This window comes from Gekko japonicus, unplaced genomic scaffold (genome assembly GCF_001447785.1).
Source record: "Gekko japonicus isolate JY-2015 unplaced genomic scaffold, Gekko_japonicus_V1.1 scaffold205, whole genome shotgun sequence".
Lineage (NCBI taxonomy): Eukaryota > Metazoa > Chordata > Lepidosauria > Squamata > Gekkonidae > Gekko > Gekko japonicus.
This window is the reverse complement of record NW_015175976.1, coordinates 836,988-854,200: the sequence shown is the minus strand read 5'-3', so window position 1 is coordinate 854,200 and position 17,213 is coordinate 836,988. Positions and strand designations below refer to the sequence as shown.

Genomic DNA, 17,213 nt, shown 5'->3' with positions numbered 1-17,213 from the left:
AAAAATCAGTTCTCATTTGACTCACGTTCATAGTTGGTCTTCCGACCCCTCTTCATTCATCATTTCAAACGCCTGATCTCCTGTGCTTGACCTGGCTAGCTTCACTTGTACCATCAGGTCTCTCGGCTGGATGGACCACTGGAGCAAGGGAGAGCCTCGATTCTCTGGCATTCGGCCAGAGAAGAGGCTACCCCCTCAAAGCTCCTTGGCCAGGTGCCCTTCCCCGGGCTCCTGGGGGGTTTACAAGCCTGCTCACCCCCTCCGTCCGCCAGAGCATGGAGACACCCCCGGAAGATCCGGGAGGTGAGTCCGTGAGCGTGCCACCATCAACCGGAAGTCACCAAGGCCTTCTTCTAATGTTGCTTCGTAGCACTAAAGTCCAGAGGTTTGCTGCCTCTGGATATAGAGGTTGTTTCTGGAATGTATATCAGGTATGAGCATCTCATTCCAAGAGGATTTTGTATGTTTAAAATTTATTATATAGAGATAAACACAGAGATACAGAAGGACTTGGCAACAATCAGACAGACAGACAGATAGGTATAGAACGAACAATGTATTCCATCATACACTGGGAAAATACAAAAGGTTGTGTATTATCTTGATATTGCACATTCCAATACATAACAAAAAGCACCAATTTCTCAATAAGGATAGTTGTTTTAAAATGAGATAATATTCTTATTGAACAGCTTGTGATGTGAGCAGACAGGATCTGAATTTCACCTTCTGGTCTGCTGTCATTCGAGGCTGTGCAGAAGATAAAAAGCAACATGAAAAGTGATTATTTTTCTTCTTTGTAAAAAAACAAAGCAAAAAAGTCTTACCATGTGTGGCACTGGGTATCTGCTTCCCGGAAAGACTTCGTCTGAACAGCGTTCCCTTTGTTTTTGTTTCTCATATGTGAAGATGTTTTCAGCAGCCTTGACTCCACTTTGAAGGAGCCCGGTGTCTTGCTGAAAGTGAACTCTCGCGTCGATCGGTTGCTCTTTCTAAAACGTACGTAAATACTCATTATCACGATGCTCGTCCCTCCTCCTCTGCCAAACCTGATCAGAAACTCTGTGCTTGTATGCACCACTTGGGGCATTTTAGAACATGTTATTTTTAAAATGCAAAGTGTGTAGTATTTGGAATCATTCCCCTTTTGGATAGATTCAGGTGGGTAGCTGTGTTGGTCTGAAGCAAAGTTTGAGTCCAGTGGCACTTTTAAGACCAACAAAGTTTAATTCTGGGTATAAGCCAGGGATGGCCAAACTTGCTTAACTTAACAGCCACACAGAATAAACGTCAGATGTTTGAAAGCTGCAAGACACGAACACATATTACATGTTTTTATTGGAAAATATGCAAGTTTGCTTTTTATTAACATTAAATTAGATTGTGTGAAAGAGCTGCATGTGGCTCCCAAGCTGCAGTTTGGCCACCCCTGGTATAAACTTTTGTGTGCATGCACACTTATCTGAAGAAGAAAGCCAGTTTGGTGTAATGCTTAGGAGCATGGACTCTAATCTGGGAGAAACGAGTTTGATTCCCCACTCCTCCACATGCAGCTGCTGGCGTGACCTTGGGTCAGTCATAAGTTCTTTCAGAGCTGTTCTCTTAAGGGCAATTCTCAAGAGAGCTCTCTGTCCCACCTACCTCACAGGGTGTCTGTTGCGGGGAGGGGATGGGAAAGGGATTATAAGCCACTCTGAGACTCCTTCAGGTAGTGAAGGGTGGGGTATAAATCCAACCTCTTCTTCTCTTCCTCTGTAAACCACTACCTAAACAACTGCACTGCAGAATTTTTGATTATCTAGTCAAAGTCTGTGCCCAGTATTCCAGCCCATTCCAGAGTTATCAAGAAACGCAAGCCAAGATCGGGCTAGGGAGGTGAAGATACGGGGATATGCAAATCAGGCCTGAGTTCCAATTACCCAGAGTCAAGGAGAAGGTTCCCCTGCACATCCTTTAGTTTTCCCTTTACTAGTAAATGGCTGACTCCACTCTGGTCCTCATATGGATAAAAAAAAGCCACACAAGGCCACCCCCAGACAAAACAGGTACTCCTGTAGACATGAGGGAACTTCCCCAGATACTCGGGGAAAAACTGGACTAACTGTAAGGGGGAGAAAAGACTGCCTGTTGAAATCCAAACAGGCTGTAAGGAATTCTGAGGACAGATGCGTGTCCGATATGGGAGGGAAAGACAAGGCCTGAGTGTAGGCTTACTAGGTGCCTGCGAATGGTGGGCAAACTCTTGGAAGTTATTGCTGATGCTGATCTGGTAGGCACGCAGCAGGCCAGCAAAACGGGGTGGTGGTGGTGGTGGTGCAATCAGGAGTCCGTGTGACCGGGTTCCAAGAGTGTTACCCTGCAGACACAGAATTATTCAAGTGGATTTTTGGACCTTGAGAAGTGAAGGGAGAACTGGAATGTGGCAGAAGACACAGGGCTGCTGCTTAAAACAGCCCCCTTGTGTTTGCTTCCCTCCCCGCTTTCACCTACTGAAATTCACCACTTGAATCATCACACGTGAGTTTTCCCGGTGCTTGTCGTATGTTGTTGGCTGTGGCTCACAGGGAAACATACAGGGCTATTTTTGGGCAGGAACACACAGGAACGGAGTTCCGGCTGGCTCCCAAGTTGGCCACACCCAGCAGGAACTCATTAGCATAATAGGCCACACCCAACAGCAGGAACTCATCAGGATTGGCTACTTTAGGGGTGTGTAGCCTAACATGCAAAGGAGTTCCTGCTACAAAAAAGCCCTGGGTTTGGACAACAAAGAAGGTAAACAGAATAAGAAGCAAAAGGTGGGTGTGGCTGGATGAGCACACTTCTGGTAACATGGGGGTGTGGCCTAATATGCCAATGAGCTGTGCTGTCAGGGGTGTGGCCTAATATGCTAATGAGTTTCTGCTGTGGGGTGTGGCCTATTATGCTAATGAGTTCCTGCTGGGCTTTTTCTACAAAAAAGGCCCTGGAAACATACATCATCATGATGACGTGTCCCTCAGTGAGCATAGCACGAGGGAAATGCAGAGAAAAAACACACGGAGATACTGATTTTCTGCGGCAGCCCCGTGCCTTCTGGCACGGCTGTTTCATCCTCGCCCTGCCGCTTTGCAGAACTTGAGTTGCTTCTTCTTCCAGGATGTGGAGCCTGTGAATGTGTTTCTTTTTTCCTTCCCACACACAGATGCAAGATCCCCCACACTGGAGTTTGATACTTTGCACCCCAGGTTGACGTTGTCCGAGGACCTTCTTTCCATAAGCTACTTCTGGAGGAGGAGGTTTTATGCCTCAAATCCACAGAGGTTTGACAGCCTCTGGCAGGTTTTGAGCAGAGATTCTTTCTGCGCCGGGAGTCATTACTGGGAGGTGGATTTGCTCCAAGCTGGCCAAGGATGGTGGATCGGGGCCGCTTACCCTTCCATCAAGAGAAAAGGAGACTCCGAACTTTGCCGGCTGGGCTGGAACCGCGAATCCTGGTGTATCAAAAGGTTTGATTTTGAATACTGGGCATTCCACAATGGGGAAAAAATCCCAATACAAACAGAAAACGATCCAGAACGAGTTGGCGTTTTTCTGGATTACGAAGCCGGGCTCCTGTCTTTCTATAATGTGACATTCGGGATGGCACACCTGCACACCTTCCGCTCCAAGTTCACTGAGCCAGTTCGTCCAGCACTGAGGTTGTGGGAAGGGACTATAACCATCCGTAAGCTATCCTGAGCACCGATGGTGCTGTAACATGGCACAGCTTCATATTTCTTACTGGGATGTAAGAATAGCTACATCCCTTATAACTACTGCACTAAGCACCTTGGATTTCCAAAATGACAGAGTGACAGAACAGCTATTTGAAAATATAATCCTGGATCACTTCCTAGGCAGCAAGAGGTCCCAGAAAGATTGCCGTACCACAGTTGCATTTCAAGCACAGAATTTTATATTGGAACATCACTTTCTTTTCTTCAAAAGAAGAGCCAGTTTGGTGTAGTGGTTAAGTGCGCGGACTCTAATCTGGGAGAACCGGGTTTGATTCCCCACTCCTCCACTTGCACCTGCTGATGTGACCTTGGGTCAGTCACAAGCTCCGGCACAGCTGTCCTTGAAAAAGAGCAGTTTGTGTCAGAGTTCTCTCAGCCCCACCCACCTCACAGGGTGTCTGTTGTGGGGAGGGGAAGGGAAAAGGAGTTTGTAAGCCGCTCTGAGACTCCAAGTGAAGGGCGGGGTATAAATCCAATCTCCTCTTCTTCTTCTTCAAAACAAGTTTCTAGTCCTAGCATGGACAATGGTGAGAACGACAGCAATGATTGATTCACAGAAAGCCAACCAAATGTGGCTTTGAGCCTACTGTGTGGTCTTGCTTCACCACCACCACAGCCATTCTGAATTGTCGAATCCTTTGGGACCTTTTCTATTCTGATCTCCACCAGACTGTGATGATTTGCAAGACAACTTGCAGTTCAAATTGCTTGTATTCATTTCTAGCTTTGGCTCCCTGTTAAACATAGCTGCTAATGTTCCCGAGGCTTTCACTGAAGGTCTTATCTTGATGGTTATTTTTCAGCTTGTTTTGTCCAAGGATGTGGACAGAATCCTTTGGAGAAGTAGAGGACAGCACCCGTTCCCAACCCTCAGCCTTAATGGTAACTGAAAGCTGTCAGGAAAAGGGTGAATAGAGATGGGTTGCATGGATCAGTAATGCCTTTAGTGCCTTTCTTTCTTTCTTTTTTTTAAAACAGAAGGGGGTCTCTTCCATCATCCTGTGAGGTGTTGCGGGGCAGGTTCAGATCTGTCCTTGGCCATGAAAATCAGTGGGTGACCACAGGCCAGTCATACCCTCTCTCTGCCGAACTCGCCCTCGCAGGGCTGTTGTGAGGATCAAACAAGGGATCAAACAATCTCTGTTGCGCTGAGCTTCTTGGAGGAAGGTCCGTGTACAGAGGTGCAAGGTACAAAAAAAACCCAGGCACTCCTTGTGGGATTTGTGTCCCTGCCACCTGTGTAAGATCTTCTGTTCTTGGGCAAAATGCTCAAAAGTGAAGGTGGCACGACTTCAGGGTTTGCTGCGCGTGTATGATTTAACGTGATGATTGTCTGGCAGGGGGAAGGAATCTGATCTCTTAACCTTCCTGTTATATTTGTATCATTATTTTTTTTAAACAGAAGGGCTTGCTGCGTATTTGTTCTGTGCTGGTAAAGGGGGACCCAAATCTCCATTGCTGTGGATCTGCTGTAAGACAGGACCAAGATGGGGGCACAGCCACAACAGCTGCCCTGCAACAGAAGTGACTTTGCCAGGCACAATTTTGAAATGTTTGCCTTAGAATAATGACTTACTGGGGGGAGGGGTTTGTAACCAGTGATTTGCCCTATGGTTAATAGCAGTGTGCAAAAGCAAGCTCTCTAATTGCCAGGAGCCAAGAAGGGGATTGTGGGAAAGAAGGGTGCTAAAGTCACAGTAATCCATTGTGGGCATTGACAGCAGCAGGGAGAAGGTCAAATGAGAGACCAGGTACATCATCTGAAATGGTTCTCTTTGAAGCACACAGTCTTCAACTAGGAGATGTTATTAAGGGGGGACTTGTTCTTGGAAAGTGATGGCTCTTTCTAGTTTGTGTTTTAAAAATCAAAATAAAATGTTAAAATAGCAGTACATAAAACAGTTACACAGTAGTTGCACAACTACACAGTAGTTAAAAAAACGCAGTGTGGAAAACACTGTTCCTATAAAGGTGGTGGTCAGCAGGATCTTTTACAGCCAGAGGACTTCCTTCAATGTTGTTTGGGGTTATAGTGCCACACCCTTTACCAAACATAGCATCTTACCAGTCAAAACACAAGGACCCTTGGTCAAGACTCTGACAACTCATTCCCACTGTGAACCAGTCCCTGGAATGGAGGACACACTGGAAGAGGCAGCTATGTCTGATAACTTTAATTGAAAACTGAATTTTAAAAATCCACCAACCATTATTTTGCAGTCATTTTTTAAAGGCAGAAGTACTACATAACAGCCAATCATCAGCCACACAATCAAAAATATAAGGGAAGGAGAGAGAAAGGATCAGGATCGCGCTTGTTCCCCCACCAAGGGCTTATGCGAGTGTGATGACCGGGGGAAGGGGGGGGCGCTCAGGCCTGCCACTGTGAGCCCAGTGCCCCTTTCTTGCCTACCGGGTTCGGTTTAAAAACAGGTAAACCACAAGTGAGAAGGACAGTCTTCTTGGGCCCTCTCTTCCCACTATAAGCACATGGCATTGTCGTCATCGAGGCCTCCAAGACACCTGCCTCGGAGCACACCCACTAGAAAGGCGGAGGTCTGTTCCTAGAAATCCAGATGGTTCCAACCATATCACATATAATCATCTCAAAATTGTAAGCATCTTTCTTTAGGGCTCGCTCTTACGCATGATGCTCGGACTTCCAAGACTATCGCATTGGTACCTGCAGGCATGCACCACAGTGGTAGGCAGCTGTTCCCCCAAGGCCAGTTCAGAGTGGGGGAAACGGTACAAGAGTGGGAAGACTTGGAATTTAATTCTTTTAACACTACTGTTTATATGCAGAATCTGATTTTTTTTTTTGCCAACGGAAGGGTCTCCGTGTGAGAGGCTCGCTGGCATAGCCTTGCCAGTGGTGGCACACCGGCCCTGTTTCTCAAGAGCTGAGCTCAATATGGCAGCCACAGTATATGCCCCCTGACCCCAAATCCCTTCCCTAATTGCTTAAGCAGCCTTGTGATTAATTGATACCAGCTTTAATCCTACCACTCCTCTCAGCAGAAATTCGGAACTTTCCTCCACCCTGAGTGGCTCCTTAGGCTTCAGAAAGGCTTTGAACTCTGCCAAGCAGCCGTACAGACAAAGTTACCTATCTCAAGCGACAATAAACGTCCCATGAAATAACACAGTCGACTGTGGAACATGATGACAGCCATTTAAAAGCATGTTGTTTCCACACACACACACACACACACATCTGATAGGAAGAAGGCCTGGAAACAATAGTTTGGGCACAGAGGAGGTTATTCAACAGCGGTGCAGCTAGCTGCTCAGGTATCCCAGTTGGCACATCAAACACCCGCTTGTGCTGAATTCTCAGTACTAGATGGGAGAAACAGACCACACAATGGCCTACATAAATACAAAGTGCTCTACTACTGTCAACGTTCACAGTTTCCGCTCATCCCGCCCACACTAAAATACCTTCTCCAAAGCTCCATGCTGCCCTTTGGAAAACACCCCCTGGACATGCTTTAACAAGGTCCTTCAGCAAGAAGACCTGAAGGTACTCCACATGTACTAGACTGCTCCGTCTCTATTAAGAGCCTCTGCTGCAAATGACAAGAGGTGCTGTGCTTGCATTTTTGTTCATCCAAAAGAAAAACCCCTTGAAGATTTGCATCCCCAAAGACCCTTCCATTCAGTTGTTCTAGCATACAATTCTACGATATCAGCGTATTGCCATAGCAAATCACACAAACACTTTCCATTTTTAACATTTCACTTTTTTCACATGATTTTCAATGGCGTCCTCGGTGACAGTTTCATCTTCACCGATGTTGATCTTGACCTTCTTGCCCACCAAGTTGAAGATGTCTTCTGGGAGATATCCTTTGGGTTCCCCCACCTTGACCGTGAGCATGTCCAGGGTCAGCACGGTGCCTTCCGGAATCCTCACTTTTGCAACAACGCTCTTTCCTAGCTGCAGAAAGACAGATGGGAGGAGCTTAAGTCATGTACAGGTAAACCTATGGTATGAGTGACATCAAAGAAGGAGCAACAGTACTGGAGCACACCTGTACAGGAAGCGGGCTTATGGGTTTACATTTGGTATAGAGGGCAAGACTATACTTCCAAATGCCTCTCTTGTACCATGCTGCTGTTGGCTCAGTGGTCCAGGCACGATGCCACTTCCTGCAATGGGACTGCATAAGTAATGTACTGTCCACTAGAGTGGCACTATCTAGTATTTTAGACCGGTACACCCACTAAAGAGGTGCTGCCACCTGCCACTGTGTTAGGTCAATGGAATAAAGCCAACTTTTATAGCTGAAGAGACAAACTGTGCCAAAGTTCAGAGCAAGAGATCAAAGAGACCATTTGTATAACTGAAAATACACAATTTACATTACTGATTCTTAACACGTTGATTAGCAATCCATAAGGTTTCTGCAGCCCAAACACTGGTTGTTCCAAGTCCTTTATTAAGAAGTGCCAGTTGAGAGCCAGCATGGTGTAGTGGTCGGAGTCTAGGGCTTGGATCTGGGAGACCCAGGTTCTCTGCTATGGAAGCTCACCTTGGGCCAGTCACACTCCCAATGTAACCGAACATAGTCGTTGTGAGCATAAAACAGAGGATAGGAGAACAATGTTAAGACAACTTTGGGTCCCCTGGTCTCATAGTATGTGCACAAGAGTGCCCTGGGTGACTGTTTTAGTGCACTGGCATAAATCTATGCATGGCTGGAACGTGGGTAACGGAACTCTCCACCTCTGTCCTTTCCCTTTATGTAAAGGGTCTCTCAGCCTATTATCCTGTAATAATCACTGCCTGCTGTTCCCTTTGCATACTGTTATTCTACAATCTATCCTTCCAATGCAACTTATCAAAGTGCTCATCTTCTTTTGTTAAAGGGCCGTATTTGGTTCCATACTGAGCCATGTTCAGCTCTGAAGCTACAGACTTGTAGACTAAAGGCACAGAAAAAGAGGACCAGAAAATACATTCTTTAGGGTTTTTTAAAAGTCTATTACAGTTCTGATATGTTCCTTATAAACAAGGAATGACGAAGCCAAGCATGAAGATGGCCTTTTCTGTTAAGATCAAGTTCCTGCACTGCTTTCAATATGGCAAAAAGGCATCTAGAATGAGGTTTGGGAAATGTCATCTGCTAACTTGATGAAAAGACAGAGGAATTAGCTACCACGTTTTAATTGGTTGAGGGCCCCAACAAAACTGTAGTGGATTCATCAATGGCCAGTCCACCTACTAACAAAATTATGGGCTGGACCAGTGTTCCCTCTAAGCTGAGTTAGTGTGAGCTAGCTCACAGTTTTTTAGCCTCCAGCTCACACATTTTTGTCTTAGCTCAGGAAGGATGGGGCTCCAGAGCCAACTGATTTATGCAGTAGCCAAATCGCTCGCTCACAACTTTAATGCTAGTCGCTCACAAAGTAAAATTTTTGCTCACAAGACTCCACCACTTAGAGGGAACACTGGGCTGGACCCATCTAGCTGTTCCACTGTTGAAAAAGGGAGAAGGGAAACCCTTTGACCATCCAAAACATCTGCTAAGCTGGGGATCATGGAGCCTGCACTGACAAATGCCATGTGGAACACAGGCTGTAGTGAGGAGCAGAAGACCAAGTAGGGAAAAAATTGCTTGTTCCAACCCTACACATGTTAGCAGGCATGCGGTAAAAGACGGCCCCAGTTGCCTTATTATGATCTTGGCATGAAAACCAAGACAGAAGCCGAATAGGTGATCTTGGCGGCAACTCAGGAATAGTTACCTTTTCATTACACGCCACTTCACAGGGCAAGAGACGCTTGATGGGAGACCCCATGGCCTTCTCCACCATCCGGATACTTCTGACCAGTTCCGCCAACTCGTTTGCCTCCAGGGATGCCTGATGGTCACTTCCTTTCCAAGTCTTGTCCAGTGTGATGTGGCGCTCCAGTACTTTGGCTCCCATCGCAACCGCCGCGATAGAAACGGCTATCCCCGTCTCATGACCGGAATAGCCAACAGGAATATCTGGGAACGCAGACCTATAGGCCTGTAGGGAGGGAAAAGCTGATGTAAAAAGACCACTTTCGCAGAGGACAATTACCCAAGCAAAGGCCATTTTCAAGATAACAAACAAGATACCGATGTCACAACCCAGCAGGCTTAGGTGCGCTTAAGCACACACACCCCAAACAGCAACAGGCTTAAGCTGTGCTCGACTGGGACCTCTGAGTATAGTTGTAAGTAATGCTGAACAGCCCTCGACACGTTATCATGCTGAGTGGCATCAGAATCAAGAGGAGGCATCTAAGGACAATGGCCTCATTGCTGCTGGTGTTGTCCACCCCACCCCATTCACTGACCGCTATGACCCGAAGGTTGACGTCTTCGGGCTCAAGAGGGTACGCACTGGTGCACTGGAGGAAACAGAAGTTTGGGTTGATGGGCTTCACCAGCTGGTAGACTTGCTGCATCGTGCTCATTGACTGCATCCCGCTGGAAATCACCATTGGGCGACCTGGGTAGGGAGGTCACAGAGATCCTTTTTGAAAGTCTAATTTGGCTCTGCAATGTTCTGTGATTGCATTAGCCCACTAACTGATCAAATACCCATCAACTAGTTGTCCATTAGCAACTTGGATGAACCTGTACCAACTTGTTCAGCCACAGCCCAACAAATGCTGCAAACAGCAACAGGCTTAAGCTGTGCTCGACTGGGACCTCTGAGTATAGTTGTAAGTAATGCTGAACAGCCCTTGACACGTTATCATGCTGAGTGGCATCAGAATCAAGAGGAGGCATCTAAGGACAATGGCCTCATTGCTGCTGGTGTTGTCCACCCCACCCCATTCACTGACCGCTATGACCCGAAGGTTGACGTCTTCGGGCTCAAGAGGGTACGCACTGGTGCACTGGAGGAAACAGAAGTTTGGGTTGATGGGCTTCACCAGCTGGTAGACTTGCTGCATCGTGCTCATTGACTGCATCCCGCTGGAAATCACCATTGGGCGACCTGGGTAGGGAGGTCACAGAGATCCTTTTTGAAAGTCTAATTTGGCTCTGCAATGTTCTGTGATTGCATTAGCCCACTAACTGATCAAATACCCATCAACTAGTTGTCCATTAGCAACTTGGATGAACCTGTACCAACTTGTTCAGCCACAGCCCAACAAATGCTGTAGTTCCAGCAGGCACCTAAACTCTCAGGTCAACTGCAACAAGAGTTGTCTGTCTGTCATATGACTCACAGTACCCTTTGTAGTCAGGGGCCGGCATATCTGTTAAGTACACTTCTGTATATCCACCTCCAGATCTCTGAGATCAGCAGTGGAGAGATCCCTTTGCTAAAACGTGTACGTTCTATGAAGGGTCATGGTAGGGCAGCCTCAGTGGCGGCACCAAGCTTTGGGAATTTCTTTGATACGCGACTAAAAGAAAGTTGGGTTTTTTTTATTTAATTCAGAAATTTTGTCATATTGAGGCGTTTACTTTCCCGATTTTGTTGTGGTTTCAAGGAGTGGCCCAGTTCTCATTTTAAATAAGATTTAGTATTTTAGTTGTTGCAATAATTCCTCCGTGACTGCTGTGTTGTAAGACACTCTGAATTCTGTTAAAATTTAGGAGTAAAATATTCAGGTCACTTGTATCCTCCCCCCCTTCCCGGCAGTTCCATGGAACCAATGGAGCTTTAAAGCCAAGGAGACTTGAACATATTTCCAAGTTCCATTCTGCTAGCAAACATTACTTCAAAGTTCATGGTAGCCAAAGCCAATGAGTACTCTTTGTTTATATATTTATACCCCTTACCTGGATAGCCCAGGCTAGCCCGATCCCATCAGATCTCGGAAGCTAATCAGGGCTGGCCTTGGCTAGTATTTGGAAGGGCAACCTCCAGTGAATACCAAAGACACGAGGCAGAGGGCAGGCAATGGCAAACCATCTCTGAAACGTCTCTTGGCTTAAAAACAAGTCTAGCTCACCACCTAGTGGTGCATAACGCTAAAAAAGCTGTCATCAATGTGCAGACGATACGCAACTACGTATATCCTTATCTAAATCTCCTGATGATGCAGCAGAGGTCCTAAACTGCTGCCCTGCTGCTGCGGTTAGACGGTTAAGAGTGAAGAAATTGAAACTAAGCCCTGGAAAGACTGAAGCAATGCTGGCTGGGAAGGTGGAGGTCTTGAAGGACATTGTGCTCCCCACTTCTGATAGAGTTCAGCTGACCCCTGCTGACTCTGTTAAGAGTCTTGAGGGTATACTGAATCCAAGCATTATTACTGGAGAAGCAAGTTAATACAATTGTAAAAAAGGCTCTCTTCCAATTCAGCCTAGCTCAAAAAACGGCCCCCCTGGATCCATGTCACTGTGACACGGAGACTAGACTACTGTAATGCACCGTGCACTGATCTCTCTTTGGAACCAATTTGGAAACTCCAGCTGGTGCAGAATCCCACAAGCTCAGCTATTATCCGGAGTCAGAAGAAGCATGCACATTACTCCCATTCTGCAGTCACTCCACTGGCTGCCCATCAGTTACTGGGTGAACTTTAAGGGATTACCCATCACATTCAAAGCCCTTCCTGGGCTTGGACCCTCATATCTGCCACAATGCCGTTGCTCATCTGTGCAAGGCCGTCAGCACGTGCCAACCTGCAAATGGGCAAAATCAACAACTGCCCGTACACAGGCCTTCTCCATTGTGGCCCCCACCTTACGAGATGGCCTGCTCAAGGAGGTCAGGAAGGCTCCCAACTCGCCTGGCTTTCCCACAAATGATGCAAAACTGAATTCAAAAGAGCTTTTCAATGCAGGCATAAGGGTAGCCCTGTACTCACAAACTTCACAAAGTTACTTGGACAAATGAATGGGGACTGTGGTCTGTACTACTGTGTAGAGTTTGCTGTGGGTTGGATCCCATTGTTTAATTTTTGCATAATTTAATGTGTCCCTTTAACACTTATCCTTTGCTTCAGTTGTTTTTCAGACTGCTGGTTGGTTCTACAACACAAATCCTATTTCATTGTGCACTGAATGTCCCTGTATTCACTCTGTGTAATCTACCTTGAGTCCCAATGAGAAAGGCGGACTATCAATCAATGGGTGCGTTCAGACGGGGGCTTTACATCGGTATAGGTGCCGGTTGCAATCGTTGTACTCACCGGCGTTCAGACGGGGAACATCTGCCTCCTCTCCCTCTGCCACTAGGTCCCAAGTGGTGGTATCCTGAGTGCAACGGTTGTAAACGCTGTACCTCGCCGTCTGATCGCCTAGCCATTTCCGTCGGAAGCCTGAGGCTTCCGTTTTTCCCCCGCCATTTTTTTTTTAAACTGAGCGATATGCACTTGGGCGAAGCTTTGCCCTGAGCGTTTGTTTAAAAAAAAAACAAAAAAAACCCTTACTTTAACTATCTGGAGGAGTCCGGGACTTAAGGGAGGCCAGTTTGGGCTTTAAACTTTAAAGGTAAGTCCTTACCTTTAAAGTTTAAATGTAATGGGGGGGGGGTTCGAGCATGCACAAAGATCGCCATTCTGTGAATGGCTGCCTATGCGCTTGCTCAAACTGTGTTTAAAACAAAAACAAAAATGCCGACGCCCTCAGCGTGTGACCGGGCATACAACGATGGGATCCGCAAAATGGAGGTAAGTATGATCGCGTTTCTGCCGGCAGAAAGGCCCCATCTGAACGCACCCAATCAGTCATTAAGTGCGGACTCGCAGAGGTTCCCAAACTTATTTGACCTACTGCCCCCTTTTCAGAAAAAACTCCTCAGCGCACCCCTGGAAATCTACCTTCAAGAAGTGGACAAAAAGATGTAGGGACAAATTTGTACCCAAGGCTCCTACCACCCACCTGGATCGTTCCAGCACCCCCCAGGGGGCGGTATTGCCCACTTTGGGAACCAGTGGTGTAGAGCACTGAAGAAGAAGAGTTGGTTTTTACACCCCACTTTTCTCTACCCAAAGGAGTCTCAGAGTGGCTTACAATCACCTTCCCTTCCTCTCCCCACAACAGGCACCCTGTGAGGTAGGTGGGGCTGAGAGAGCTCTGGGAAAACTGTGACTGACCCCAGGTCACCCAGCTGGCTGCATGTGGAGGCGTGGGGAATCAAACCCGGTCCTCCCAGATTAGAGTCTGCCACTCTTAACCCCTACACCACACTGGCTCTCAGTGAGGGGAAGGCTGTGATATCACTTCTTCAGACAAATGTGATGTGAGACAAAATGGGAGAGAGGAGAGAGAGAGACTGGAATTTGGGATGACAGTTGATACCTCTGCTGTCCAGTCTAGGCTGCCTCCAATACAGTCCTCGGTGCTTACTTTTCCTTCCCCGAGGCACCAAGCAAAAACTGCTTTTTTATCCAGGCATTAAGTAAGAGGTTCAATCATTTAAAGCAGCATCTAGCCTGAAGACTGCTTAGATAGATATCATTTTAAGCAGCTGAGTGTGCTGCTTTTATGCGTTTTATGATTTGCTTGAAGTATTGATGACTTTTACGTTGTAGCTTTTGATCGTGTGGCCATATTGTTTTATTTTGTGAGCTGCCTCCAGCAGATCTCTGGAGAGGCAGTAGATAAATTTTCTAACTAAATGTTTCTTCCTGGGAAGGGTACCATGCCAACCAAACCCATTTTTCACCAGATTATTTGCCAGGGGCAACCAGAGTGACGAACATCTCACTACCCTTCTTCATATCACTCAAGAAAAACAAACTTACCTTTTTTTGCTGTCTTTTCCAAGTAGGGGAAATTGTTTGTGTCTCCTGATCCTACTTTAAAAAATGGAACATCTAGTTCATGCAGGAATTCCACAGCCATCTAGAGAGAGAGAGAGAGAGAGAGATTTTTTTTTAAAAAACAAAACCCTAACACTGACAATCACAACTGTGAAAGTCAACCCCCTTTCATTAAGGGGTTCAGGAACTCCCATTTGTGTTCCTCACTAGGTGATTCAGCCGGTCAGAACGTGGGCGAAACAGAGATGGTGGTAGTCCCAACAGTGAGGAAGCAGATGTTCTGAGGAAGCTCTCTCTAGAGATCCAGTGGTCATACTAGAACAGAGACGCTGTATCCCCACCAGACAGTCGCCTCACTTCACAATTAGCGGCTTCTTTTCAAACACCCTCCAAACCCGCTTCGCACTTACCTCATCCATGCCAGAGGCGGTGAAAAAAATGCCAATCTCCTTGGCGTAGCGCTGCAGCTCCCTGTACTGGTCATGGCTGAACTCCAGGTGGCGCTTGTGCTCTCCGTACGTTTCCCCCCACGAGTGTTTGGACGTGTAGGGCCTCTCCAAGGCTCTCTTGTTGAACTTGTGCTCCAGTTCGCTTTTCTGGAACTTGGCACAATCTGCTCCACACTCCTGTTGAGACACAACCGTCACACAAGGCTAAGGCCAACAAACAGAACACTGCACACAAAGAAGCAGGCAGCTGGATCAGTCCATCGCAAAATCCAAAACGGATGTAACGCCTTTCATTCAGCCCAACCAAAGAACACGACAAGCTTTTGGGTTCTCCAGAACTCTTCATCAGGCCTTAATACCATGCTCTGAAAGAAGGGTTTCTCTTCCCCCATCCCTTTGTGTTTTTAATATCAAAAGCTTGCACACTGTGTTGTGTTACTTGAATTACTCTGTGCGCTACTTGGATTACTCTGCATAAAGTGTACTATGTCGCTTTCGACACCTCACCCCCACTTGAATTTACTACACCAAGATGAGGGATGAAAAGTCCCATGACACCTTAAAGATTAGCACATTTGTTGAGTGCCAAGCTTTTGCAGGCCAGAGCCCACCACTTCATCAGAGGCATCACCCAAAACGTATAACCACAGAAACAAGAGACAGTGCAGGAGAGAGTTCCTCTTTCCATGTGTCCCGTGCAACCCAGCCCACAAATGAGTTAAAGCCATCAGTGGTATCAACCTCTAAAGACAATCCACTGAACTTGCAGCCCAGAGTTGCTTATTTACTACATTTGCACAGGGTTTAGCAGTTAGAGTGTCAACTGAAGACCGGCAAGTTACAGGTTCGAGTCTCGTTGAAGCTAGGAAGCTCACCAGGTGACCTCGGGCCAGTCACAGTCTCAGCTCCCTAACAGGAGAGAGCCAGTTTGGTGCAGTGGTTAAGAGCTGCAGACTCTAGTCTGGAGAACCGGGTTTGATTCCCCACTCCTCCACTTGAAGCCAGCTGGGTGACCTTGGGTCAGTCACAGTTCTCTCAGCCCAAAAACCTAGCTCACCACAAAGAACAGCTGGAATTCCAGGTTGCCAGACAACCTTGGATCTCTTGGCTATACTACAATGGGGGTGTGGAGCGGGAGGTATTTGTGAACTCCCTGCATTGTGCAGGGGATTGGATTAAATGACCCTGGAGGTCCCTTCCAACTCTATTATTCGACGACCACTGCCATACCACAATTACTTAATTAATTTCCCTAACAGGTTGTTGCAAGGATAAAATGAGCAGGGAGTATGTAAGGGGAGTAAGCTAAAAATGTATAAACATACATTAGGTCAGCCACCTCCTGGCCACAAAAGGATACAAAATTAATTACAGGGAAAGGACGGGGAGGGCGAGGGGAACGGGCTCCCCCAACGACACTGCAAAAATCACAGCCCCGTAAATGAATATGGGACACAGCCTGAGACCGAGACCCCCTGCTCTAACCGAAAGCTCCCCGGGATCCATTCATTCACCCACCCAAACCCCGAGGCAAGTAAAAAGGACAAACACATCCCGCCATTCCCCACCCGATTCTGACCATCGCCGCGCTTAGATAGGAAACCCCACCTTGGCCACGCGAATCATCCGCTTGGCGATCTCGAGGTCTCCCTGGTGGTTCTGCCCAATCTCGGCGATAATAAAGCAAGGGTGGTCCCCGCCGATCAGCCGGCCCGGGCACAATTCGAACTCCAACGGCATCGCGGACGAAGGTTAGAAGATTGACCCGGTGGGGAGGAGAGAAGAAAGGCAAAAAACAAAACAAAACCCGGAAGCAGCGAGTGCGAACCAAACCAGACCGCTCTCACGGCAGTCGCCTCTAGACACACGCCTTTCCCTTCGCGCATGCGCGCGAAGAGCGTGCCGACGAGCCTTTTGGACGGCACCGTCATTCCTTCCCTCCATCCACCGATGAAGCTGAGGGCTCAATTTGGCCAATCGAAGAGAGGCTAGCGGGATCAGGTGGCCAATCAACGTCCGATCTGTCGCAGAGTGCCAGGCCAGGAGGTGGCGCTCACGCTCTAAGGTCAGCCCTAGGCCGCCGGGAAAGAGAACCTAAAAATTGGCCCTGCGGGGCGTTTACTGCGGAGCGTTCTAGAGGTGACGCCCAGACTAGTTTTACTTCTTAAGACGTCGTTTGCCGAATATCGTCGTGTGATTTTAAGCAACGTGGCAGGGAATTTGCGTGCATTTCCCCCCCCTTAGCTGTAAAGCCAACAATAGCTTATTGTGAAAGAAGGAAGCGGAAGCTCAACAAAA

At 47.3% G+C, this 17,213-nt stretch overlaps 2 protein-coding genes across 2 annotated transcripts in view; one reads left to right on the top strand and one right to left on the bottom strand.

Annotated features, from left to right (window-relative positions):
- Window positions 1-3,720, top strand: part of LOC107122990 (tripartite motif-containing protein 14-like) — a 23,722-nt gene extending 20,002 nt beyond the window's left edge. Inside the window, exons 5-6 of the mRNA XM_015426142.1 lie at window positions 910-999; window positions 3,185-3,720. Coding sequence (XP_015281628.1) covers window positions 910-999; window positions 3,185-3,720 — 626 coding nt within the window. The remainder of the gene's footprint in view (window positions 1-909; window positions 1,000-3,184) is intronic.
- A 2,259-nt stretch (window positions 3,721-5,979) lies between these two features.
- On the bottom strand, window positions 5,980-16,784 carry NANS (N-acetylneuraminate synthase). The gene is made up of 6 exons (XM_015426144.1): window positions 16,524-16,784; window positions 14,877-15,092; window positions 14,449-14,548; window positions 10,588-10,742; window positions 9,513-9,779; window positions 5,980-7,701 (listed from the first exon to the last, which is right to left on the bottom strand). The coding sequence occupies exons 1-6, from the start codon at window positions 16,653-16,655 to the stop codon at window positions 7,492-7,494; spliced, it is 1,080 nt and encodes a 359-aa protein (XP_015281630.1). The 5' UTR covers window positions 16,656-16,784; the 3' UTR covers window positions 5,980-7,491.
- Between the last annotated feature and the right edge of the window lie 429 nt (window positions 16,785-17,213).